Source organism: Eurytemora carolleeae, unplaced genomic scaffold (genome assembly GCF_000591075.1).
Source record: "Eurytemora carolleeae unplaced genomic scaffold, Eaff_2.0 scaffold34, whole genome shotgun sequence".
NCBI lineage: Eukaryota > Metazoa > Arthropoda > Copepoda > Calanoida > Temoridae > Eurytemora > Eurytemora carolleeae.
In genome coordinates, this window is record NW_019396116.1 from 433,303 (window position 1) to 460,559 (window position 27,257).

At 32.2% G+C, this 27,257-nt stretch overlaps 1 protein-coding gene across 1 annotated transcript; it reads left to right on the forward strand.

Annotated features, from left to right (window-relative positions):
- Positions 1-1,169: 1,169 nt before the first annotated feature.
- On the forward strand, positions 1,170-21,976 carry LOC111695418 (uncharacterized). The gene is made up of 23 exons (XM_023464741.1): positions 1,170-1,444; positions 2,170-2,384; positions 2,721-2,876; positions 4,068-4,408; positions 5,260-6,127; positions 6,561-6,634; positions 6,909-7,214; positions 7,806-8,020; positions 9,743-9,815; positions 11,897-12,067; positions 13,540-14,730; positions 15,498-15,653; positions 15,802-16,055; positions 16,168-16,275; positions 16,505-16,569; positions 17,197-17,277; positions 17,685-17,769; positions 17,901-17,959; positions 18,376-18,465; positions 18,844-18,960; positions 20,496-20,593; positions 21,280-21,347; positions 21,886-21,976. Exons 1-23 carry the CDS (start codon positions 1,170-1,172, stop codon positions 21,953-21,955), a joined length of 5,136 nt encoding a protein of 1,711 aa, XP_023320509.1. The 3' UTR covers positions 21,956-21,976.
- The last annotated feature ends 5,281 nt before the right edge of the window (positions 21,977-27,257 follow it).

The following is a 27,257-nucleotide window of genomic DNA, read 5'->3' on the forward strand; positions in this document are numbered from 1 at the left end:
TTTTTGTAAATTTTGTTATTCATAAAAAATATTTAAAGAAAATGAGCTTGCCCATATTCAAAGTATGTTTGCTTATATGTTAGTAAGAACTTACAAAAAGAAAAACATATATATTTTTATAATTTGCATTCAAATCAATCAAGTAAAACAGCCAGATCAGATATTTTATATTTATTTATACATTTATGTAAATAAAAATATTTTTCATCTCTCAATTTAGAACAGTAATAAATATATATATTACTCAAAAAAATCAATAGTAACCCATTCATTTTCTTTTTCTCTCTCCTCCTTGCCTTAAATTTGTTGTACTTTTTTGTGTATAGGGCCTATTATTGAAAACAGCCCTTATAGGCCAGATAAGCCTATTATTGAAAACAGCCCTTATGGTCCAGATAAGTCCTGACTAATGTAATGTATGTAATGTATGTATTTAATCCTAACAAAATGTTTATCGTTAGTAGAAAAAAGTTTAAAGTTTAAGGTTGCTTCTTGATTAAGTTAAAAAGAAACATTTGAAAAAATGCAGATAGATATATTTAAAAAATTAAGCAGATTTTGAAACACCGTGTTTTATATTGTGAACATTTTTTTTTTTGAATTCAATAAATTTTATTTAGGAAATATCTCCAGAACAGCAGACGTACTATTCCTCTAGTTATTCACACTTTAACATTGACCAAACAAATGATAAAAACTGGTTTTACATATAAAATAAAAATTAATCCAATTTTTAAACTTCTATCAAAAATATTTTATTTTGCCACATTGTTTTAAATATGAGGTTTCTAATTAACGCACTATTTAATAGTATTTTTAAACACTCTCTGTTGATTAGTGTTTTTAAACACACCTGAATTAAGTTGTCTGTTTTTAAAACACTGTATAAAAAAGTGGGTTTAAACGTTTCAGAAAAAATATAAAAATTAAAATGAAAATTTAAAGGTTGTATTTCTTAACACTAAATATAACTTTTTTTTTGTAAAAATTTTAATTTCTTTCCTTGATTCAAATATTAAAATAAAATGTTTATCAATTATATTTCTATTCATTAAATTTGATCTTTGTATTTCTTAGAAAAATTCATCTTAAGATGATGATATTAACAAAATATAAGTAAAATTGGAATAATACAACTTTAATATGCAAAGATAGATATTTTCATTTAAATGTTCAGAAAGGGAAAAGGACAAGTGACGGAGGAAAAAACCTGGAGAAGGACGGATATAGCTTCTCCGAAACCCATTCCATCTCCAGTAGTTCCTCACTTCACTCCCCTTATCCAATCTATCCGAACTACTTCCAGTTTCTATCCTAGACCGGATACTTCCAGTTCCTTTCCCAGACCTGAGATTGGTCTAGAACTGGGAGCAAGAGGAAAGCAAAGTTCTCCAAAGTCAGGTTCTCCGTACAAGAGGAAGGAGAGAACCAGTCATAATTCTAGGAAATTATTTAACTGATTTTTAATTAATTAAATTGTTGATAACAATAAGAAATGCATGCACTGCAACAAAGGCAAATTATTTTTAAAAATCCAATTAACTGGTAAAAAGGGACATTTTTTCGTTTGAAAGAACTTGAATAATTTCAATAGTTGTTTTACTAAGCAAATTTTTTTAACTAACTTATGAAAAATTATGTTTTTAAAATGAACTAACGATTTATTTAACGAAACGAACGCTGTTTTCGAACGAACTAAGAAAAAAAAATGAAGTTTTTTTACTGAACGATCGATTTTTCGAACGAATTTAATAAGAAACGATAGTTTTTTTCTTACTGAATAAACGATCTCATTGAACGCACGATTTCATTGAACGATCGTATCAAGCACATACTGGATCGTTTACGTAGTTTAAACCAATAATTGATGTCTGTTGCCTCAAACTTACATTTTCTTATCAGTATATCTTGGAAATCTGATGTCGTAGACCTTCGTTGTTTCAAACTAAGAATTTTGCTATATCAAACATTGTTAACATTAAAAAACTACATACACCCAAAGCTTGATCCAAAATTTTCAAGAACTCACGCGAACTTATTAGAATTAGAATTTTGCAAATTATTTCTTAAATTAAAAAGTATAAAAAGTGAGATAAAAATTAAACGCCAGACCCAATCTTGAAAATGAATTCCCCTTTCTTAGTTAATTGAGTTAATTGATTTGTATAGTGGTGAGGAGAGACATGTAAAGAATAGGAGAACATCAAAACCTAGTTCAAACTCACAAAATTCATCCTTAGACAGAAGTCAAGGGGCCAGCTGTTCAAGCAGGTCATCTCATTCATCTACCAGTAGGAAAAAAGTGGAGCAGGTTCAGAATCAGAACAGTAGTTTGGTTGGATTAGGCCAATGTTCAATAAGTACAGATGATGAGCAAGATATAGGAAAGAATGGATTACATAATACATATTCTTATTTCTCGGCTTTATTACCTGTGGCGATCATATTACCTGTGGCGATCATATTACCTGTGGCGATCATAATATCAGTTTTTTTAACCTTTTCCAACACAAATGGTTTTTTGGCGCGCAATTGCGATCCCTTCAATTTAACGCAAAGGAATTCCGATTGGAAATCCTAATTTTAACAGGAAAACATGTCTTTATGTGAAAAAACCTTAAAACTTAAAAGTGACCTTGGGAAATAAGTTTAAAAGAAATTTCTCAAAATATGATTGCATTTTTGTTTTCTTAACAAGTATATAATCCTTTACGATGAAGGTGTGCATCTGTCTCCCCTGGGTTCAACTAGTTCTATTCAAGACTTGATAAACCCTACCCTGCCAGGTTCCAATACTACTAGCTTATCTAGTACATGGAGTCATCAACCCCTCAATTCAGACCCTGCGGTCAGATTAAAGCATCGCTCTGCCTCAGGTAAAAGGACTGTTCACACACTTCCAAGTGGTCCTCCATTTCCGAGTCGGAAACAGTAATCTTAAGCAGATCAAAAAAGAATTACATATCAATTATTCTAGTTTTTATAGCTTCGCATTTATTATTTTTAATTGTGGACACTCTTGAAAAGTGAAAAAACTAATTTGTGCAACCGAGAAAAGTAGGAAGTTGTCAGAATTCAACACTTTTTAGTATAGAAAACAATCTTTTTTACTTAACTGTTTATGAAAAGGAAGAATTCGGTAACCATGCACAATTTAGGGGAAGGAGTAAGAGAAATTGTTCTGAGAATTGTTTTTTACATAAGAAATGACTATCGCCGTAATGATTTCAAGTAAATTGTTTTAATTACCTAATGCACATTGCACAGCCCCACTAAAAAGAGTTTTAATTTATCTTATCTTAATACACATCTTAACTCAAAGAACAGTTGCTGTTGGTTTTGAAATTATGCCGGTGAATATTTTGGTTTACCCCCACGCAGAACAGGTCCTGTTTAGGGACTAGTCAGGATACCAGAGCCCAAAACAAAACAGGGTATCGTTATGAAAACCAGTTTTGGAACCCGGGTTTCACAAATGGGTTTACCCAGTTTTGTAGATATCGATATTTTTGTTTTGAAATATTATTTTATTTAATCCTTTATATCTTACCATTTTTATCAAATCTCTTAAATCAAAATCTACACAAATAATAAGACCCCAAAAAGGAAACTCGGAAGTTTCGTTCAACGATACTCTTTTAAATTTCAGGCTCAGAGTTATCGATTGCGAAACCCAATCTGATAAGCATGCCTTTAAGAAAAGCACGAACATCTAATCTTTAATAAATAAAACAAGGCTTAAAACGATGCAATCAAACTCTAAGTTGGTGTGCAAATTTTAAATTAGGGAAGCTCTGGGTTTGGCAAGAATATTTTTAAATTGCGGAATTGCTAAACAAAATTGTTTGTGAAATCAATATCAAATATGTTGTCTGTTTCTAACTGTAGACAGTACTATAACCCTAAACGTAGGTCCAGGCCATCATAAGCCCAGCCAATTAGAGGCTTAGAGCTCGACATTCAAAGTTACATATACGTGGTCGGAAGGCTCTGCCTTCTTTAGTAAAACAGGATGGATATAAGTTAACTCTACATCGTCATATATTCTATTTTTTCTTTTAATTTAGGGTCCGTAAGCTCTAGCAGCTCCTTGAGCAGGTCTGGCAGCGCATCTGGAAAATCCAAAAGAACAGATCAATCCAAGAATGCAATAGATCAATCAAACAATACAATGGAAAACATTAAAGATAGTCCGTCCAAACTCCTTCCCTCCAGTACAGCAGTTGAACCCATCCCAGTCTTGAAATATATACAACCAGTAAATTCTGATTATCATGAACAAGATTTAGAAGCAGGTTCATCTCGGCCCAGCTCACTTCGCTTATCACCAGAGGGATCAGCAGATAGAATTCTTCTAAAAGCAGAATCTGTCTCGAATGAACAACTCACTCAAATAGAAATAATTAAGGTAATTTTTTCTAAGAAACACAGTTTTGCTTTAGAAAATGAACTTAAAGTTTAGTTTTGATATTATGATCATTTTAAAAAACTTTCCTTGGACCAATTAATAAATATTAGTTAAGTCGACGACGACTTTTGAGTAAAGTAATGTAAAGTAAAAATTATTTATTTATGAATTATAACAAAAAATGTACAAAATTAAGTGTTTCAGGAGAAAATATTTAAAAACCTCTAAAAGTAGAGGTTGTGGGAATATTTCCCCCCAATTAAAAAAAAAATATAAAAACAGAAATAACAGGAAAGGGAAAGGAAAGGATAAGGAAAGTTACATATGTATTGTTTAAACTATATTTTATATAAATTGGTGGTGGATTGTTAGTATTTTTCGACGATGAACTAACAACTTCTAGAAATAAAAATTATAGATTTATTTGTAGTGTTAATAAAAAAGTAAAAAAAATTTTAAAAAAGCCTTATGGAGTGTGAAAGAGATATAGGTTCTATGAAAAACAGGCATTTTTAGGCATCTTTTTAATTCGCGCCGTTTTTTGACATCCTTTACGTTCTTTTACTCTTACTAATCTTTTTATTCTTTTCTTTGTAAAGTCGTTTTTGCTTTCTTCGATTCTTTTGAAAACATAGAATGTGTTAGAATTAAAACATTTGTTCTCCTGATAAAAATCTTCATTTAAATTCTGTTTAAAATTTGAAACAATATTGATATAATATTTATAAGTAAAATTGTATGAAATTTTTCCACCTAAATTTATATGAAATAATCGTTGAAAAGCTTAGCTAAAAACTCTATTTGAAAGTGTCCTTTGAGAGTATATACATTATTACAATATTTTTTTTCAGAATGATAATCTTCTGACTCTTGATGGAGGTTCTTACTCACAAGATAATACTGAGGAGACACTTTTAAAGAAAACCCCCCAAAAGACAATAATGGAAAACCAGTCGCTTCCAAAAGAAGCCCCAGAATTGAGAGAACCAAGACCCCGAAGTTTGTCTGAGAAGTCCAACGAAAGTAGTTCATGTATTCCTGCAACATCATCTGATGGTAGTTTTGCCAATACTACTTCAGAGAAATCTATAGAGGTTCCTGCTACACTAGTCCTAGCTGAAGAATCTGACAGATCTATTGAGGTTCCTGCTACAATAGTCCAAGCTGAAGAATCAGAGAGATCTGTTGAGGTTCCTGGAACACTAGTCCTAGCTGAAGAATCTGAGAGTTCTGTAGAGGTTCCTGGAACACTTGTCCTAGCTGAAGAATCTAAGAGATCTGTTAAGGTTCCTGGAACACTAGTCCTAGCTGAAGAATCTGAGAGATCTATTGAGGTTCCTGGAACACTAGTCCTAGCTAAAGAATCTGACAGATCTATTGACGTTCCTGCTACAATAGTCCAAGCTGAAGAATCAGAGAGATCTGTTGAGGTTCCTGGAACACTAGTCCTAGCTGAAGAATCTGAGAGATCTATAGAGGTTCCTGGAACACTAGTCCTAGCTGAAGAATCTGATAGATCTGTTGAGGTTCCTGGAACACTAGTCCTAGCTGAAGAATCTGAGAGTTCTGTAGAGGTTCCCGGAACACTTGTCCTAGCTGAAGAATCTGACAGATCGGTTGATTTTCCTGGAACACTAGTCCTAGCTGAAGAATCAGAGAGTTCTATGTTTATTACAGAATTGGTGAAATCTCCAGACTCAGAAGTTAGCAGTAGCTCAGGTAAATCACCAAGAGCTGGAAATGATGCCAAACAAAAGTTTTAAAAACGAATGGAAAATCCTATGGAAGTTTTGAAAATGAACAAAATGTGAATTTATAATTATAATGAGCCCGTTGATGAGATTTTCTTAAACTTATCATATCATTGATCTCCATTTTGTTCAGACGAATGGATTAATTTCAATACTCTTGAATAATCCGTGGTTTTGGCTTCAGTAGTTATTCGAAGTTTTTTCTTCTAAATTCATTCAAATATGATAATGATTAATAGAGTTTATTCGATCCAACTAAAATTGCCTGTGCAATTTCAAATCATATAAATTTCTTGTATCGCAATAGAAATCTATAAATTACAATTTAATCACAATTTTGAAAATATTTGAATATATCCAAGTGGAAAACGTTCATAAAAAATTAAAAATTGCTTGTTAAGGTTCATACAGTGTAACAACGGACAGTGCGCCTGCAAAAGAAATGTCGTCTTCATTATCATATCATCTTTCTAAGGTAGGCCATTATATTCTGATCATTCTGTGAAAAATTCTGTAATAATTTTAAAGTATGGATTTAAATATATATAGAAAGTTTTTAATTCACAAGTTCCGTTGAAGAAATGTGTTGATTTTAATACGAAAACTATGACCAGTCATGAACCTTCCCTGGGGTAATATGAGTTGCCACAAATAATTTTGTCCTAATTGGTTCAGCTGTTTGACGTTTATCAGATACAAACAGATTGATAAACAAGCAAAGTATATTCATAGATAATCAATTTTTTTAGACTACTAAGATGTCAGCTGACGTACTGTTTATGAATCAGACTCAAAGAATTAGAAGTTTTGATTTCGAGAAAGTGTCAAAAGAAGACGACAACGTAATAAACAAACCTGCTGAACCCGAGCAATTTTCAACTCAATATAACGTGATAAACGACTTTGATCTCAATGACGCCCCTGAACATGTATCTGAGATTAAAGACTGCTCTGAAGCTGTGGAAACTCCTGGAAATGATCTTGATCTGGAATCCAGGATAAAGGAAGGAGATTTGACAAGGAGAAGGGAGGAGATGAAACTAAATCTATCTCAGGTAAGATTAACGGAAGTTTAAACAATTGTAATATTGTAACTCCTGCTAGGTATTTTCCCAAAGGCATTTTCCCAAGGGTGACTTCAGAAGTAACAATTTTCCAAATGGTAAGTTCCAAAATGTGCATTTTTCCGAGCGACAACTTCCCAAAGGTTAGGTTAGGCCCTCTGCGTCGCCGCATGCTGAAATGGGAAACCGAGCGCTGCGGCTAGATTGGGCTATGGGGCCTAGCGCTGCGGTCAGGATGGGCTAGAGGCATAGGGCTGTGGTAAGACCAGGCTGGGGACTGAGTGCAGCTGCTAGAACAGACTATGCATATAGGACAGGCTGGGGACCGAGTGCTGCAGATAGGACAGGCTGGGGACCGAGTGCTGCAGATAGGACAGAATTAAGAATTAAAAATTAATTAAAAAATACACCAGCTTCTGGGAAACGACTTATTATTTAATTCTGTAATAGCAAAGATTAATTCATACTATTTAAACAGTTTAAACCCGAGACAAAAAATTTTAAATATCTGACGACAAGCAAAACTTATTTAAACCGATTTTAGTTCATTTTAAAAAAGTTGAAATCTATTTCTTTTTCAAGATTGATGATTCTGGGGAAAATGAGATATTGTGGAAGAAAAACTGTTTTAAAACTGGAGATGTTGAAAGAAAAAAAACCTGTTTTGAGGACAACAAACTTCAACGCAAATCCTCCATTGGCGGGAAAACTCCCCTTGGTCTTGGCCGAGGACTAGAAGATATCGTTGCTAGTCCCTCTTCTCTTGCTAGAAGTCCAGCTATGCACGAGGGGTTCAGGTACAGACAATTTTATACTCTTAGTCACCAATTTGTTTTCCCGCATTCTGAATAAATTACCTCATTGTCGTTGCTGACTATTTGATTGTCCTTGCTGACCATTTTATTGTCCCGGCTGACCCCTTTATTGTCCCGGCTGTCAACTTAATTGTCCCTGCTGTCAACTTAATTGTCCCGGCTGTCAATCTAATTGTCCCGGCTGACCACTTTTTGTCCTGGCTTGATGTCTACTTGATCGTTTTAACATTTTGAGATTGAGTTGTGATTTGTTTTTCTTATTTTACTCAAAATTACTAGATACGAATGTAATATCCCATAACAGTCTTTAAAAATACCACTCAAAGGGACTGTAAGCGTAATTTTAAGTAACCGTTCATGCAAAAATGGCAATGCCCAATTAACAACGGTTCCTTTAAAGCTTTGACTGATCAAGTATGCATTGGATGTGTTTTTTTAAAATTTTGAAAACTTATTATTTTTAACGACGGTTGCTCTACAACAGTAGATTACGCATTTCTAGTGTGGAAAAATATAAAAGAATTATTAGAATTAAACACTTTTAATCCTAGAACAATGACGATATATTTTTGAAATAATTGACTATTCAAGGGTACCTATGTGAATTGGTCATTGCTTGCATGGAGGGTCACTTGAAAATTACGCTTACAGTCCCTTTAACAGATCAGACAAATAATTGTTATATTTAAAATCAACAATTTTAAAAGTTTAATTTTACATATTTATATTTTGTGACTTTCTAAAATAGGACATTTATACATTGAAACACAGGACTTTTATACATTGAAATACAGAACATTAATACATTGAAATACAGGACATTTATACATTGAAATAAAGGACATTTATACATTGAAATACAGGACATTTATACATTTAAATACAGGACATTTAAATATTGAAATACAAGACATTTATACATTTAAATACAGGACATTTAAATATTGAAATACAGGACATTTATACATTGAAATACAGGACATTTATGCATTGAAATACAGGACATTCATACATAGAAATACAGGACATTTATACATTGAAATACAGGACATTTATACTTTAATATACAGGACATTTATACATTGAAATATAGGACATATACACATTGAAATACACGACATTTATAAATTGAAACACAAGACATTTATACATTTAAATACAGGACATTTAAACATTTAAATACAGAACATTTATACATTGAAATACAGGACATTTAAACATTTAAATACAGAACATTTATACATTGAAATACAGGACATTTATACATTTCAATGAAATTTTGAAATAAAAATACTGAAGATGATTCAACAGTGGGAAAGGTCACCACTTTAACAGAAATAAATCTTTCAATTTTCTCCCATCTTTGCTGCATCCACATTCCAAGAAAGCGATGCTCGATTCACATTCGTACCCCTAACAGCTTTGTCTAGCTGATCAAACCTGAATTATATATCAATGTTCAGAATTTAAAAAAACTGATTATTTTTAAACTATGGTTTCTTTAAGAAAGTGACTTGTTCATTTCTACTGCATGAAACCACGTTTATAATTATATTAGAATTAAACAATGTTAACTGCGAAAAACGACAATATCTTCTTCATTATTGATCAGATGAAAGTTGTGCATCGGATGTTGCCAAATTTGCAGAAAGAGTCAGTTGAAATACGTGTACAGTCCCTTTAAACCCATCATTTGATGTTTAGATTAAGAGACTGGAAAGTTGAAAGAACTCCAATAAATACTCCAGACACTGATAAGATTCTTCCAGGTTTAAAGGTGAAAAAAATATCAAAATAAATCAATTAATAGACCACAACATTAATTTTTAACATACATTTAAATATTGTCCAATTAAATGTTATTCTTCTCCTTTTTTCAATATTCTTAATAAATAACTTGTTCAAAAGAACTTGTTCATGCATAATTCATAATGCAAAATGCATAATTCGTGAATGCGAACCATTAATGAATTGTCCTCTGCAAAAACACTGCTAAATTAGGAGTAGTAAATAAAATTGATTGAATTTGATGATTTTTGAGTTTTTTTTCATTTCTTTCTCAGAAATCGGTTAAAATATAAAAGCTTTCAAGTTTATTGTATAATTTTGTTCTCCGAGAAAATAAGAATTAAGTATTTTGTAGGAAATGTGAGAGAGCAATTAGACCAAATGTATTATATTTTTTCATGAGAAATCTTAAAAACAATATCTTCTTTGTTAGAAAAAAGCAAAACCTTCATTTCTATAGCAAATGTATCAATACAAGGAAGACGACTTTCGATTTCAATTTTGATTTATATCAAAGACCGGGTCACAGAACGAACTGTAGCTATGACTTGACAGCTGAGCAGTAGCTAGTCAAAGCTTTCTTGGTTTATTAGTCAATGAAGACACTTAGATCACACCTTAGGTGTAATGAAGTCATAGCAAAATTTCAGCTGATCCAAATCTCACCTCAGCTACAATTTAGCTCCAACTTCGTAGCCAAATCACAGCTCATGGGAATAAACTGGAAGCCATTATTTTCAGAACCCTAATGAAATTGGAACATATATTCAGCCATAATGATAAAAATATGAAATATTGATCATATTATATTGTTTTTAATTGTATACATATTGTCGTACTTTAAAGTCTAAGTCGTATGTTGAAATTTTCTCAATTTGTATGGACGCCATGTTATTCGGTATGAGACGTCTTTAACAATTTTCTCCTTATAGACGCAACAGGTATAAGTAAGATTAGTAGCAATCAAAAGCGCTTTTTTATCACATTAAGCCTATACCCCCTTTAATTTTTCGCGAACACTCCCTTTAAGCGGTCAAATTTCTATGATAGCTGGGATTACAGCTCAGCTGCGACTTGAAGTCAAAGCTATCAAATGCTATGACCTGAGACTAATAAACGAGATGTGATCCAATTTTAAAATCAGAGCTCAGAGCTATGTCTGTAATCAAAGTCGTAGTTAGGGCAAGTTCCAGCTTGTTCTATAACCCGGGCTTTAGCTTTTAAGAACCATGAATACACATGAAATATGACCACGGAGAAGCCGTTAATGAAAAAAGCTTCTTATTAATTAATTGTAAACTTTTAATTCGAAAAAAGCTGGTTAACAGTCAAAAATTATATTTAAAAGTCCTCTTTATTGTATTGATATAATCGCCAACCACTGTATGAAGAGCAGACCCTAAAGTTTTAAAATGATGGGTAAAGGCTGCTGTTCGTTAGAAACAACGAGGTTATAAGTGGGTTAGAAATCAACAGATCTCCTCTCGATTAGATTAGAGTTTACTTATTGTACATATAATCAAGAAGTCAAAACTCAGACTTTTTTCTGTGATAGTGGTTGTTATTAAGATGTCTTTATCCCTAGTTTAATAATGTTTCTAATAAGATAATGTAGAGTATAAAGTTGTAGTTATGTCAAATTTCAAATAATATGTATAACTAAACTAGAGTCTGTAAAGTAAAAATGCAAATTAATAACAACCAACTTCTAAACTAGCTGAATTCAAATTTGAATACAAAAAGGTAAATTATTCTAATTTAGCTCTACAACAAAGAAACTTAATATGCTAAAATGTTGCAAGAATATACACTATTTGAAACAACGATGCAAAGATGATATTTTTCGAAAGTACACTGTTAGAATTCCAAAACTCATTTATTACTAATTACTTATATCTAGTTGCAGCTTATTACAGCAGAAAATATGTACATCAATGTTAAAAGAGATTATGTATAAAATGTCTACTCTACAATTCCTTATTTGTCGCACTACATGACAAGAAATTTATTATATATGCAACAAACAAATTTCTTGAGACTTTTGTGTATTTTACTGTGTAAATTGTTTAGGATGGAATGTATGATGAATATGAGGATGAAGAGGATGAGGATGAGAAACCATGTCTCCAAGATTACCGAGTAGAGGACAAATTTGAGGACACTGCGTCCTATAATTCAGACACAGAGCTTCCCTCTTCGTTGTCTGAATATGTGACAAGTGAAACGGATAACAAACCCGCGGTAAATAGAAGAATTTTCTTGATAAAATGTAAACATGATGCCAAGGATTCACATCAGTAGTTTGTCAGATCAGGAATATATGAGATATCTTTGGAATTTTAAACTGGGGTTTCTCTTAAAGGGAGTGTTCGCGAAAAATGAAAGGGGGTATAGGCTTAGTGCAATAAAAAAGCGCTTTTGGTCGCTACTAATCTTACTTCTATCTGTTGCGTCTATAAGGAGAAAATTGTTAAAGAAATCTCATATCCAATAACTTAGCGGCCATACAAATTCAGAAAATTGCAATATACGACTTAGACCGTAAAAAATCAATTTAATTTCAAACAAATCATTCAGATATTACAACCTATAGTCATCGATTATCTTTCGCCACATTTGTATATAGTTAATATTTTAGAATATTTTTAAATTAATTTGTTTGTTTCTCTTGTCGTTTGCGCAACTATCTAAGAATGCCGCACACCACAACCACTCACAATTTTCGAAATCCGTTGAAAACGTTTTCTAAAAAAATAAAATATTATAAAATATAAACTTTATACAAATGTGGCGAAAGATAAACGATGACTATAGGTTGTAATATCTGAATGATTTGTTTGAAATTAAATTGATTTTTTTCGGTCCGAGTTGAATGTTACAATTTTCTGAATTTGTATGTGCGCTAAGTTATTCGGTATGAGACGGCTTTAACAATTTTCTCCTTATAGACACAACAGATAGAAGTAAGATTAGTAGCGATCAAAAGCGCTTTTTTATCGCATTAAGCCTATACCCCCTTTCAATTTTCGCGAACACTCTCTTTAATTAAAACAATTGTCTGAATTTTCCAGCTAAAACAAACGACAAAAGGGCACTAGGTCAACTTTTAAGTGTTGCAAATCATTGGCCTATGATTTTGGCGCAATTACTAACTTGTACAGGTATGATGTACATTGTACTTTTTAGATTTTAAAAATCCTTTATTTTTGGCCAAAAACAAGTGATTGACATTTTTCTCGATTTTACGCTAGAGCTTGAAACCCTTGTTTAACTATGAAACGCGTTGTATTTTAAAAACTTTCAATGCCCAGGGTAAAAACAAAATATAGAGTCTGTTACTTTTCTAGAATAGATTAGTTAACCACAAAAGTGCTGATATATATTCTAATTGGTTTCCAGTTTCCACTGCATTCTTTTTCATTCCAAGAACATTATTCTAGATATAGCATGTATTTGTATTATATTACTTTTTTATTTTGAAAACAAACAATTAAAGAAGAAAACTTTCTTTCAATTAATCAGTGCACGATGCCTTAGTTCTTCAAAAAGGCGGGGTGTGGAAACGGGGCACAATTAAACAGTGTCTGTGCTTTTTTGCTTTTAGTTTTTTTTCCTTTTACAAATTTCACGTTTTTTTATGAAAATTACTCTTCACTTTCCTGTGAAACCATTTTCGATCCCTATACTTAGATTTGAATCAATGTTTATTTCAGAAGAGAAGAGAAGAGCTAATTTTAAAGCAAACTGCAGAAACCAAATTAAACTCCGGGAACGGATTTGAAAGTTCTGATGGAAAACCACAAGACTCTCAAACCAATCTAGAATCAGAAATAGGAGAAGATTTGATGAATAATAAAACCCAGATAGAGAATCTAATGTCTCCTAGTGAATTAATACCACAAATGATTCTAGAATCCCCATCTAAAAGTCATCAATATGAAGATGTATTATCACCAACCAAATCTGAACAAGATTCTCTCACTGAATCTTTTTCAGGATCCAACCTTGATTCTCCAATTCAATCTGTACCTGGATTCGACATTGATAATAAACCCCCACCTGGATCAGGATCCTTACCCAGGAAATCCACTGCTCCGATTTTCAGCAATTCTAGATTCTTAATAAATGACTCTTTTACAAGTGCATCCAAAGAGAACGCTGTGGAGTTTCCGGATGAACTAAACTCTGAACCCAAAGAGTCAGTATTGGATGAAATCATGTCCGTAAATGAGGATGTTTGTAAAAGCAGTTGTATTGAGAGTATAAAGAATATTGCCTCCTCAGGAACCAGCAATTCTGTGGAAGAAGTAGGGAAGGATGAGTTAACATGTAACGACTCAACTAATGCACAAACTGTTATTTACTCTGAAATCAGCGAGTGTACTGAAAATCAAGCTCAAGATGATCCCAGTTTTTACAACCAAGAATATTCAAGTCTTTTGGAATCTGTTCATAAACCGTTTAAAGGCACTTTAGATGGAATTGTTCAGCCTTTAGATGAAAAAATGGTTGCCCTTGATGCGGAGAATTGTTCAGAAAGAAAAGAAATTGAAATTATGTCTGAAGAGAATCTGAAAACTGATAAATACAAAAGAAGTAGGATAGAGCTTAATGCTCCTGCTGAGGAACCATTTAAACCTGCGAGCACAGAAAAAGGACCACCTCAACAACCAGAAAGCTTTCATACTGAGGAGATAGAAACAATGCAATCAGAAGACAAAGATTCGCCAGATTTGCTAAAAAATGTTTCAGTAGAACTGGACAAGGGCGAAGTTAACCTGGAGCCAGGAGCTTCTCTTGTAAAACCGCCTGCAGGGTTCGGAGACAGCCCGGAGAAGTCCCGAACTACTGTTAAGCAGTCAAAACTAGAAAAGGAGCCTGAACATGTTTTAACTCTGAGTCAGGTAAACACTATCTAATTTTATCAATATTAATCAAAAGTATTTATTTGATGAAATAAATATTTTTTTAACAAGGGTTTAATACAAATTGACCAAGCGGCTTTTAAAGATGTTATAATGTCCGGGGGTTCTGAATCTATATAAAGCCTGCCCCCCCCCCTTAGAAAAACATCTTATAATTAAAGTAGAGGGTTAGATTTTTCACGAACTGGCCTTTGTACCATCTTGGTCCCTACCCTTTGCATTAAACAAAATGTTTTTAAAAAATCAGAATGCTAAGGTCAAAACGCCAGACGCCCCCCCCCCTCCACACCTTTTCTAGGGTTAAGTAAAATTAAAGTAGTTTAACTGATGTGGCCCTGCTATTTAGGGGTTAGATCAAAGCGTTGAATTTATAGAAATAAATCATGTTTAGCCAATAATGTGTTTTTTTTATCGATGTGTTATTTAGAAGAAAGAGAAATACTTGATTAAGATTATTGTTTAACAAAATAGTAAACTATCTATCTTTTATGGAAGGTTTACTTATTAAGTATGAAAATACGGAGAGCAGACAGTAATAGGATTGGAACTTTTCATTTCAAAACATCAACTCATTGAGAAAACAATAAAAACATTTAAGAGAAAGGAAAAGTTGTTTGTTCAACTTGAGCCAAGATAAGATCAAGTTTCTAGGAGAATTTTATTCCATTGAAACTGGTATGGCGGTTCTTTATTCAGTAATGCATTTATTTTTATTCATTTAAATCATAATTGTCTTTTCATTTTAGTCTGCTGATGACAATTTACAAAAGGTAGAAATGACAATGGACACACCTGAAAATGTTGTGGCCAGCCTAACGGCAAAAGCTGACATTGAATACTTTATTACTGAATCTTCAATATCAACTTGCACTGCAGTTGCAGAGAGCAAAGAAAAGATTAAGGTACATTTAGGGTTAAATATGAGTTATAAGTTAAAATTAAAGCATGATTTTAGATTTACCACGAGCTATGTAGTTTCTGAACTATCATAATTAAAATTTTTTCGTTTAGTCATTTTGATGATCCCAAAAAACTAATTTTCTTTTTTAGTATGAGGCCACTTACTATACTAAGGAAAAATCAGTGAAGCAATTTGAGCACCCAGAACTATTAAAATGTCATACATCCCTTCTCCCTGATATTCAGCTGCCAGAACTTACGGATAACGCGGCAGATGCGCTTTCTGAGCATGTTTCCAGCAGATCGTCTTCATTCAGAAGAAAATCCGCAATTGGAATCATAGAGCCAGGAATGCGATCTTTTGACCCACGAGAACCAGATATAGTACACAAAATAAACTCCAGGTTATACTAAAATTAAGAAACAAAAACGTTGAGGAAAAACACCATTTAAATTATAAGATACATATTAAAACTGATAAAGTTTATTTATTTGAAAAATAATGAATTGATTTAGATCAAGTCATGATAAGAATTCTTCAGCCCACAGTTTATCAGGACTACCCGAGGAGAAAACAAAAAGATATTTATCAAATAGATTTGCCAAGGGGGCTCTTAGACCTAGGTATATTATTATCATCAATATTATCATTATCATTATTGTAATTATAGTCATTATTATAATTATCATTATTATTATTATTACTATTAGTTGTATTATAACTGTTATTATAGTCATTATTATAATTATCATTATTATTATTATTATTACTATTACTTTTATTGTAAATTAATATTTTTATTATTATTATCAACATCGACATTATTATTATTATCATCGTATAATATTACAGAAACAGGTCCAAGTCCTCTGATAGAATTCTTCAGGCTGTTCGTGATAAAGAAGATGAACCTCAAGGTAAATTCTAACGAATAATTCCTTAAATTTTATATCTATATTTATCAAGTTGTAATCTCTGTTTGTTTATTTGGATAACCGATGATAATATGGGAAACCCATGTCCAATTTGCCTAAAATCTTGACAGGGAAATTTGGGAGACCCACAGGAACGTTCTTATAAGTTGGTTTTGAGATAAAAGATTATACAATTTGGCTTGGATTTCACTGTAATTAAACTAGTACAGTTTTCACAATGATCTCCAATATCAAAGGTGTAAAAGTTTTTTTTAAATAGGATTTAAACATAACTATTACTTTGAATCTTCTTTAATGTTAGTTATTACAGGGACAATTTAACAAAATAATATTAAATATTATTGCAACAATAAAACATTGATATTTATAAAATGATAAAGTCGCAAGGGTGCTTCGTGCCCTTCTTATAACAATAATTTAAAAATAACTATATATGTTGCTTCTCAAGCGGCCATATTTTTTCGTAAAAACTTAACATTTTGCCAAGAAAAAAATGCCTAAGATCATTATTTTTAAAAAATGCGCCAATTTAAATAAAAAATCCACCACATTCAGAGCAGCAGTTAAAAGCTAAATTATTAATATGAAAAAAGTTTGTTTAATGTTAAGGTCTATATCTGGGTGAGTATGAGAACGAGGCATGGGTTTATGTTGGAGAAATATTTCCAGTTCACAATTCATCATCTACAGGTTAATCAATAATATTATTCAATATTCATATGAGAAACAATATTCAGGTTGAATTGTTAACAATTTGAAGAGACTCTCCAGTAGTAGAGTAGCATGCCGATCACAACAGAATTTTTGCTTGGTCTGAACAAGAATAAATAAGAAAGAATCCCGTAAAGTTGAAGGGGGGGGGGGTAGGACAACGTCCCCCGGAATACCGATTTTTAAAATATTTTATCTAATATTCGCAAGAAAGCTGCTAAAGGCGAGGCTACTTAAAAGGCTCACTTTCTAGTAGAGATTAACATTAAGGAGCATTTGCGAATTGTGAGTGCTTTAAAATGATGATAGGGGCTTGCAATAAAAATGCCCTTATATCATTTTTGATGGGTCACACTGTATACTTTTATTTATAAACAAATATTTAGGAACCGCCCTGCAGAGAAGTGAATCTATTGAGTCGACAATGAGTGAGAAAGAGTTTTCTAAAAAATATCAGCAAATTACTCACAGGTATTTTAAATAAAGAAAATAGAGGTGGTTATATGACATCGAAATGAAAAAGTATCTTAAACCCCTTTTCTTTTTGTTAATATAACCATGCTACATTTATTTTGTATTTTTTTCATAAAACTTATTTTTAGGATGGTTCACAGAAAATCTTCAGCTGTGATGTTTACACGAATACTTGAACGAACTTTTGGTGATTAAATAAATTTTATTTTTTATAATACTACGATTATATTAATATTAATTCAAATCTCATATTAATTGATAGATTTTTGAAATTGTATTATTTTTTCCAATGTCCATAAACCTCGATTCAAAATTCCTTAATCCTGTTTCAAAACTGAAAAAAACGCTGGTTGTCTCACTGTTTTTCATTTTCAATTATAAAAACTTTTTATTCACTTCACAATCGAATTTAATTTAAAGTTACTAATCGCTTTACATCAAAATACGTTTTAAATATGATTTTAACCTTTTGTCCAATTAAAATCCTGAACGAAAAGTAAAGAATAACATCATTCTTTCATTTGAAGGCAATGCTGAAGCTTATTTTGGTGACATTTCTTTTGCTTACGGCTGACGTTGAAGGGCCACATGATTTGTTTTCAGATTGCAATAAGACGGTTGTTGTGCAAAAGCAGGGAGGAGAATTTGGATTTAGAATTCATGGATCAAAACCTGTTGTTGTATCAGCTATAGGTAGGAGGAGGGTTAACATTCAGGTCATAGTCATGATCATAGTCATGGTCATAGTCATGGTCATAGTCACGGTCATAGTCATGGTCATAGTCATGGTCATAGTTATGGTCATAGTCATGGTCATAGTAATGGTCATAGTCATGGTCATAGTCATGATCATAGTCATGGTCATAGTCATGGTCATAGTCATGGTCATAGTCATGGTCATAGTCATGGTCATAGTCATGATCATAGTCATGATCATAAGCATGATCATAGTCATGGTCATAGTCATGATCATAGTCATGATCATAGTCATGATCATAGTCATAATCATAGTCATGGTCATTAATGGTCATTAATTTGTATTTAAAAAAATACAGTATTCCCATTGTTTAGAACCTGACACTCCTGCTGCCTTGTCTGGGTTGTGTGTAGGAGATATACTTCTAACAGTTAATGGGCTTAATGTACTTGATCTACCACATACAGATGTGGTCAATGTTGCTCAACAATGTAAGTTTTTTATTAATAATAATAAAAACTAGCTTGAGAACCCAGCTTTACCTTGAAACTAATCTATTAAACTAAAAACTGTTAAACCTAGCTAACAACATTTTCGTGGTTCTACACTATACAAAGTTTCCCCAATAAAAATTTGAGGCAATTCGGTCCAGGGGGTCCTCAATTATAATCGGACATACAAATAAACACACAGAGATTACTAAACAAGCAAACTATGAAAGATTTGAAATGTTTTTAGCTTCAAGATTAATTAAATTTTGTTTTGCGTTTACCATTGTCAGATTTATTCCAAAAAGTACAACATATTACTTTTCTTTAAATATTCTGCTCTTTCAAGAAAATCATAATTTTTATTTCTGCTGAATATATGGAATTTATGTATGCATTGCAAAATATGAAAACAAACCAGAATCTGAATTCTTCTGAAAGGGACTGTTGAGGTAATTTTAAGTGACCCTCCATTTATAAAGATGTAGATCGATTCACAACAATACTTTTCAAAACGATGTCAGTGCAATACTAATAGAGATTCTTCTCGGTCTGAAAACGGAAAACTGTCAATTTTGGGTTCTCTTTAAGTACTTCCGGATTTAAGGAGCAAAGACAAGGAAGGAAGTTGGAAGAAGAGAGCCACTGTTAAATTACGTCTACTGCAGTCACATTATCTCAGAGCTTTAAAATTGTTTCTACCAATAGAACATGCGCATCTTTTACCTCAAATAAAATATTAAGCTCATGAATTTTGGAAGCATTGAATTTACTAAGGCATCTTTAAAAGTTCAACAATAAACATTTTTTAAGAGAAGTCGAAATTTCATGAAAAAAACACGTGTAAAGCTCAGTTGAGAGCAAATACTACCGGGGGATCATAATCTGTGGAATAGGAAAACGACTACTAAACAATACTTAATAAGAATTTGAGACAAATCGGTCTAGGCCCAAGGGGTGCCTGAGTTATCATCGGACATACAAACAACACTAAGACAAACAAACAAAGATTATTACTTTATATAAAGATAAAGCAGTTTTGCCAATAGCTAGGCACAATTTATTAAATCAAATTTACTGTGTGCACAATTGCTCTGATTACTGTTCATCATATAGGCTAAATTCTTTAACACAAGACACACATAGGTCTGATTACTGTTCATCATATAGGCTAAATTCTTTAACACAAGACACACATAGGTCTGATTACTGTTCATCATATAGGCTAAATTCTTTAACACAAGACACACATAGGTCTGATTACTTTTCATCATATAGGCTAAATTCTTTAGCACAAGACACACATAGGTCTGATTACTGTTCATCATATAGGCTAAATTCTTTAACACAAGACACACATAGGTCTTTAAATGCCCGATTATTGACAATTGAAATGGTCTGGCTTAAATTTAACACTGAACTGTAGGGTTTTCAACGCAAGTGGATTTTACTTGCGCGCAAATGCGAGTCCTGTAATTTTCTCGTAATTGAGCGCAATTCCACGCATTCCGTACTATTCTACGTGAACTGTGATGTAGGTAAAGGAGCTCTTGAGCTTGGACTAGCCAGCACTGAGACTGAAGATGAAGAGATTGAAGGATCAAATATCTGGACTGAACTGAAGATCAACCAACAGGTTAGTCACATTTTTTATATTTTGCTCTTTCATTAAATCCAGGTCACAATATTTAGTTGAAAGGTACTGTAAGCGTAATTTCAAGGAACAGATCCATGCAAATGTCCGATTCACAAGAGTAAAAGCCTTGTTTGGCCAAGTGTGAATTAGAAATCAATCTTTAGACTTGCGCATTTCTAATGCAGGGAAACATATAGAAGTTATAATAATTAAACAGTATTAAACCTAGCAAAGAAGACAATATTTTTAACATTTTTGACCAGATAAATGTTTCAAGGGAACCGTTGTGAATCGTGCAGTGTCATCTTTACACGAATCATGTTTTAAAGATATTCCTATTATATAGATTAACTAGGCCGGTTGTGAACATTTATGTCATTAAGTACTTGTGGTGTACATGAGTTCTGTAGAGAGAAATTTAAGTTAGTTAAGTCCTTCTTCAGTTCTCGTCAATATGATATATTGCCCAGTGAATTATTATGATTCAAATAGTTCCATTCCCGGAGTTATTTTACACTCTATTATGAAATCCATTAAAACACCAAACCACCCCGCTTATCATTGAAGTACACCTTGACCCCTAGAAGTATGAGTTCGCGGACTGTACAATTCTTGGTGATTTTGCGTACACAAGCTATCTATGTTTTTTATTTATCTATGGTTTATTCTATATTGTTATTGTTAAGGTGATTCATGCAGGATACTTGTTTAAAAAGAAGAGATCTTTAGTTCCTGGCCAACAATGGACGAAAAGGTGAACAGGAAGTTTTGTGTCTTAAAGGAACAGTTTGTGAGAACTTAGTCTGGATATAAGCTAATATACATCATATATAAGATCGTTTAATGCTATAATTAAATTGCGAGTTTCGGTACTAATCAGAACATCTATACAAAAAGAATTTGTATGCAGTAAATGCTAGATTTTTCGAGTATTATATGAGTATTTTGGCGTGAAAACATGGAGATAATCCAATATGATATGGGACGCTCTGTATAATTGATCCTCCATATTTAATTTTATTTTTGTAATATGTTGTTTTTCGGTACTTTAAATCCTGTATAAAGATATATTTACATTTACATATACATTTACATTACATTTTAATAAAAAGTTTTTATGGGGCTTACAAATTATAATAATTTTAGAGCAGTGTTATTAAAATGCCTTTTTCATATTTTAGTTCTTAACTTCTTCATATTTCTTCATAACTTGAAGAAAATAAGGATACATCTTTAGCAAACATCCTAATTTCTAAAAATGAAGAATATAATTTCAAATATGAATTGCCTAGGTGGTTTGTTCTCCGAGCAGATAACTGTCTATATTCATTTAAATCCGAACAGGTGATGCCAACCAAATAAAAGGGTAAAGGGACTTTAAGCGTAACTTCAAGCGACCGTTCATGCAAAGATGGGTATGCCTAATTAACAACGGTTCCCTTAAAAGCTTTGTCTGATCAAGCATGAATTATATATCACTGCTTTTGCTTCTTTATACATGGTTTATTTTGATTTGCGGGGATCTCTGCGAAAGTGACTTGCGCATTTCTTGCTTATGAGAAGCAACCGAGAAACTTTCAGAAATGAACACTTTTCGAGTCGGAAAAACTATTATATCTTCTACATTTTCAATCGGATAAAGGTTTCAATCAAGGGTTCCGTTGTGAATCGGACAGCGCCATCTTTGCATGAAGGGTTACGAGAAATTACACTCATAGTCCCTTTTATGAAAAAAAGATCCAAAATACCCCCCCCCCTTTTCAATTAATTGTTTGGGTTTGTCCAGACAAAAAAATTGTCTTTTCAAATGTCAGATATTCGCTGTAATTCAAGCTTAATTTAGAATTTAATATTAGTCGCAATCAACGCCTCAAATTTCTAGGCTTTAGTCTATACTCCCTTTTATTTTATCTTATTTGTCTTCTTCATTCATTTGTTTAGTTGTTTGATACCAAAGAGAATAATAAAAAAAATGATATGCCAGCCCTAAGTCATATTTTAGCAAAATTGATTTTAAAGTATAATATACTTATAGGCTTTTAGGACGCTTCGCGCCCATCTTCTATTTTAATTGTGAACATGTTCTTTTTGTTTACATTTTAAAACAAAGAAGACAAAAATTTTGCGGATTTATAAAAAAAAAATCGCGGATTTTCAAGAATTTTAAATTTTTTTACAAAATTAAAAACCTTTAAAACACATTTTTAAAAAGTTTTTATCATTCATAAACCTTCCCTGTGGTCACGTGATGTCCCACAAAAAAATTGGGCCCGATCTGTTTAGCCGTTTTGACGTTTATTGGATACAAACAAACAAACAAACAGACAGACAAGCCAAATTTTTATATAGATTTGAGTTAAATATTTTCTTACCGAAATAAACTGCAAAAAGTTTTTAATATCTAATACAGTATATGGAAGAAGACATTTCAAACTATTCAACAACAATCATGTTTCGTGGGACACCCTGTAGGCTGTATGTGCTATTGCTATAGACGCCATGACAGCTAAAATAAGTCAAATAACAAAAATTATAGATACAGTACAGTACACTACACTACACTACACTACAGTACAGTACAGTACAGTTCAGTACAGTACAGTGCAGGACAGTAAGATGATTTTTACTTTTTGGAATAAGTGCTTTAAATTGAACTTAAATTTTAACACAATTATAAATTTTTAAAAAGTCAATCAATTTTTGATTTTAACCACAGATTCATGTATTTTAGCAATACACTTCTATCTATCTTTCTATCTACCATGTTTGTATAATCATAAGTTTAACATGCAGAAGAAAAAAAAACCAGTCAACTATAGACATCAGGAATATTTTTGAGGAGGAATCTACCGGACAATACATCTAAAAAAAGGGGGAAGTGGGAAGTGTAGGTTTTAAATCCATTAGCTAAGTGTCTATCTAACTATCTATGTAATTTTTCAATTATCTACATTTATCCACTTTCAAGAAATACTATCCCTCTATATACAAGTGTACAGTGTTAGATTCGTAAACAGATCGTGATGTACACATGGGTCTGTTTACAGTGCAATTGCTGTGTCACATGTTCATTGGACTATTCAAAGTATAAACGTCGTCTTCCTATTTCAATTCTTATTTTATCATGTAGTTAGACCTTAATTTATATTCATTGGTCGTCCTTTATATCAATACAGTGCAGGCACATATATATAAAAATAAGCTGCTAATTGAAAGCGTCTATATGTATTCAATACCCATGCTGTATAAACCAAAAATTGAAATCGAAAGTCGTCTTCATGATATTGAAACATACGACGACAATTGTAAATGAATAGGTTGTAAGATCAGATGGAGGTAGTGTGGAGATAGGTGCACAAACTGAATTAGAAGGAGATGAGTGGAGAAATAAACTGCTTGGAGCAATTAGCTCAAGGTAAAAAGAGCTAAATTAATTTTGCAGTTGAAAAAAAAACTTTAAATAAGCCTGAATCATATATCACAAGAACGTTTTAAACTTATCTTTAAAAGTAATGTTCTGGATTTACTAAATTTAAAAATGCAAATTTATGCAAAGATTTGCCAAACATGAATTTATTAATCATGTCACAATATCTAAATATAACGTAAATAAAAAACCCTTTGAAGTTTTATAAAGATAACAGAGTTAATGCTGTCTAATGTTGTCAATTCCCTATCTTGATCAGAATACTGCATTTTGTCCAAAATTCACTATTTTGTTTAGCACACGACAGTTTGTTAGAATTCACCATTTTGTCTCAGAAGACGACATTTTTTGTAAAATTCTTCATTTTGTTTAGAAGACGAAATTTTTTGTTAAATTCACAATTTTGTTTTGATGACGACATGTTGCCTAAAATTCACCATTTTCTTTAGAAACGACATTTTGTCTAAAATTCGTCATTTTCTTTAGAAAACGACAGACTGATGTTTGGTTGGAGATTGCAAGAACAAGAGCAGAACTGAATTACAGAGGAATGTTACAGATGTTTTTTTCGTATTTATTTTTGAAACTTTTAGTAACTGAATTTGCATTTATAAATTGATTAATTTTGAAATTAATTGAAAGTTAGGAAATTATTTGAATTAGAAATCTCAGAATGGGAAAAGCATTATCTGTTGAAGCTAAAAATTATATTTCAAAATGTTAAAATTCAGTGAGACGTATAGAGGAAGACGCTGTTAGCCTGAATATTATAAAGTATTCAAATAAACATGGAATATAGAATTATGAAATGTACATTTTACTTATTAAGTGGATGCTAAATCCACTGGTAACAAAAAACGAAGTTTATAATCATAATATTATAATCTACAAGTCATATTCTTTAAATATCTTCTTTATATTTCACATTTTTATGAGTCCCATTATAGCAATTAATTTAACTGTAATAAAACTATCAGATCACGTAAGTCCTGACTGTCGAGGATCTATGCATACTCTTGTCTCTGGTCAATGGCAGCTGAGAAATCTTGTTCTTGTTGATGGTTGTCTTTATGTTTACAAACATCATGATCACCCTGCAACTAGTAAGTGTGTTTATATTGAAGTACCGAGCCGAATTTTGGGCAGGTGAAGAAAGAAGTCCAGAGATGAGATTTTAAAGCTTAAACCCGAGTAAAACCCGGCCTTTGCGTCTGCTTAGACCCAAGTAAAGCTCAAGTCAAGACCCGGGTTTTGGATGGCCTTGAGTTTACTAAAAACCAACCATCTTGGGGTTTCGAGTCTTCAGCAGCTGATGATCGTATATTTCGTAAAATCTTTTATATTTATAAATCTCGGGAATTATTTGTGGTGTCAAATTTTATTGAATATATAAAATAAACATACAATGAAAATAATTTATCTACATAAAGTTTGAATTTTCGAATTTATATCTCCTTGTCACAGCTGATCTGACGTCATTCTGTCTGCTACAGAGAGAAAGCTTGCTAAACAGGTTCTCATTGATCGAATCAGAATCAATCATTTTTCGCATTTCGTTCGTTAAAGAAACAAGCAAAAATTTTCTCTTTTTTTCGCGTCAATCTGTCTCGCAAAACAACTATTTCGCTGAACAGATTAATGCTTCCTTTCGCAAAACTCATTTTCGCGAAAAGTTTTGCAAAATCCGAAAGAATTTTTTGGTTCGCTGGAAACCCTAGTCAGAAAAAAATATATAAGAATTGCAAGCATTTAAAAATTAAAAATATTTTGCTAGAAATATTCATGAAATGAAACAATCATGTTTGCGGATATTTTTTGTGCAAATTGGTGGATTTTCAAAAATGATAAATGTCTGAAGCCAAAAAAATAAAATTGAAAAAAAAACTAAAAACAACAAACCACAGTCTGATGCCGAATTTAAAGAATTTGGGCCGCGGCTTGAATTTGAAACGCAGCTCAAATATAGTTGGTTCCCATTAAAATTGTATTTAATGTTTCAAGATTGAAGCCGGCACTCATTGAATCCGGTCTTTGGCGGATTTGAGACGCAGTTCAAATTCATTAAATTCGAACTCTGTATGTATTATAATTGTAACTTTAAGTACTAATTTCACTAATATTACAAGCATAAAATTAGAATATGGAACTTTTGTATTTAATAAACCCCCTCCCATGATACCACTAGCGAAGGCAATGTCAACTAAAATAATATTTGATATAGACGTCATTTACAATTTTGCAAAATCTTTAAATTCATTATGCAAGTTAATGTGGGATTAAGACTTTCAAATTTATTACTTGGCTTATCTCACTTTCTTTGTTTGCACTCATAAACAATTTAAAAAAGTATAAAAATATTGATTTATTTTGCTTCAATTTTCCTTGTATGAGCTTTTATCTTTATCAGCATTTTTCAGTTTTAATCCTATTCCTCCTGGGAGGGGGTTTCGTTTTATCCTCCCCTGGTCTGAGGCTATTAAAATTTTCGAACTTTCCCTAAATACCCATAGCCCTCCCTCTAGGTCTAAAACCGGGCTTTTATACTCACTGTCTGAGTCTTCAGGCACACTGCCGGAATGACTACTTTTTCCTGGAACAAACTAAATCCTTGTTTTGACCCACTTTCAGTCGTCAGATTTTGATAATGTTTAGCTTTTTGGAAAGCATATAACATAAAGAAATGCATTGCACAACTTTTATTATTAGCAAATTATTTTCATGCAACATTCGAATGAAATTTAATGTTAACCCGGTTTTTCCAAAAAAAAAACTTTTCCAGAATATGCTGTTTCTATGTCCATTGAACTATTTAAAGTCGAACTTGAGTATAAAGTCGTCTTTTTGTATTAGAGTTTTCTGGTTCTCACTGTAGTTCAACTCTACTCTACTCTCCAGTGTTCACAGCTTCAAGTTGACCTTGGTGCACGTTTAAACATTTGTGAACTTAATTTTTTAATTCTTTGCAGATCTCTTCATGCATTGTTCTCGTGTTTATTCCAGGTACAATTTTCCTGCATGGATACAAGGCACAACCTGGAAACTTTGGAGGAAGGAAACAAGCTTTTCAGCTCATCCCAACCCATCAGGTGGGATCTTTAAAATATGTCCAACTCATCCCAACCCATCAGGTAGGATTTTTAAAATATTTCCAGCTTATCCCAACCCATCAGGTTGGATCTTTAAAATATTTCCAGCTCATCCCAACCCATCAGGTGGGATCTTTAAAATATTTCCAGA

Coding starts and splice junctions, on each gene's coding strand:
- LOC111695418 (XM_023464741.1), top strand. CDS start 1,170: ATGTTCAGAAAGGGAAAAGGACAAGTGACGGAGGAAAAAACCTGGAGA. Junction 6,635..6,908: donor TATCATATCATCTTTCTAAG/GTAGGCCATTAT, acceptor CAATTTTTTTAG/ACTACTAAGATGTCAGCTGA. Junction 16,276..16,504: donor AAGGGGGCTCTTAGACCTAG/GTATATTATTAT, acceptor ATAATATTACAG/AAACAGGTCCAAGTCCTCTG.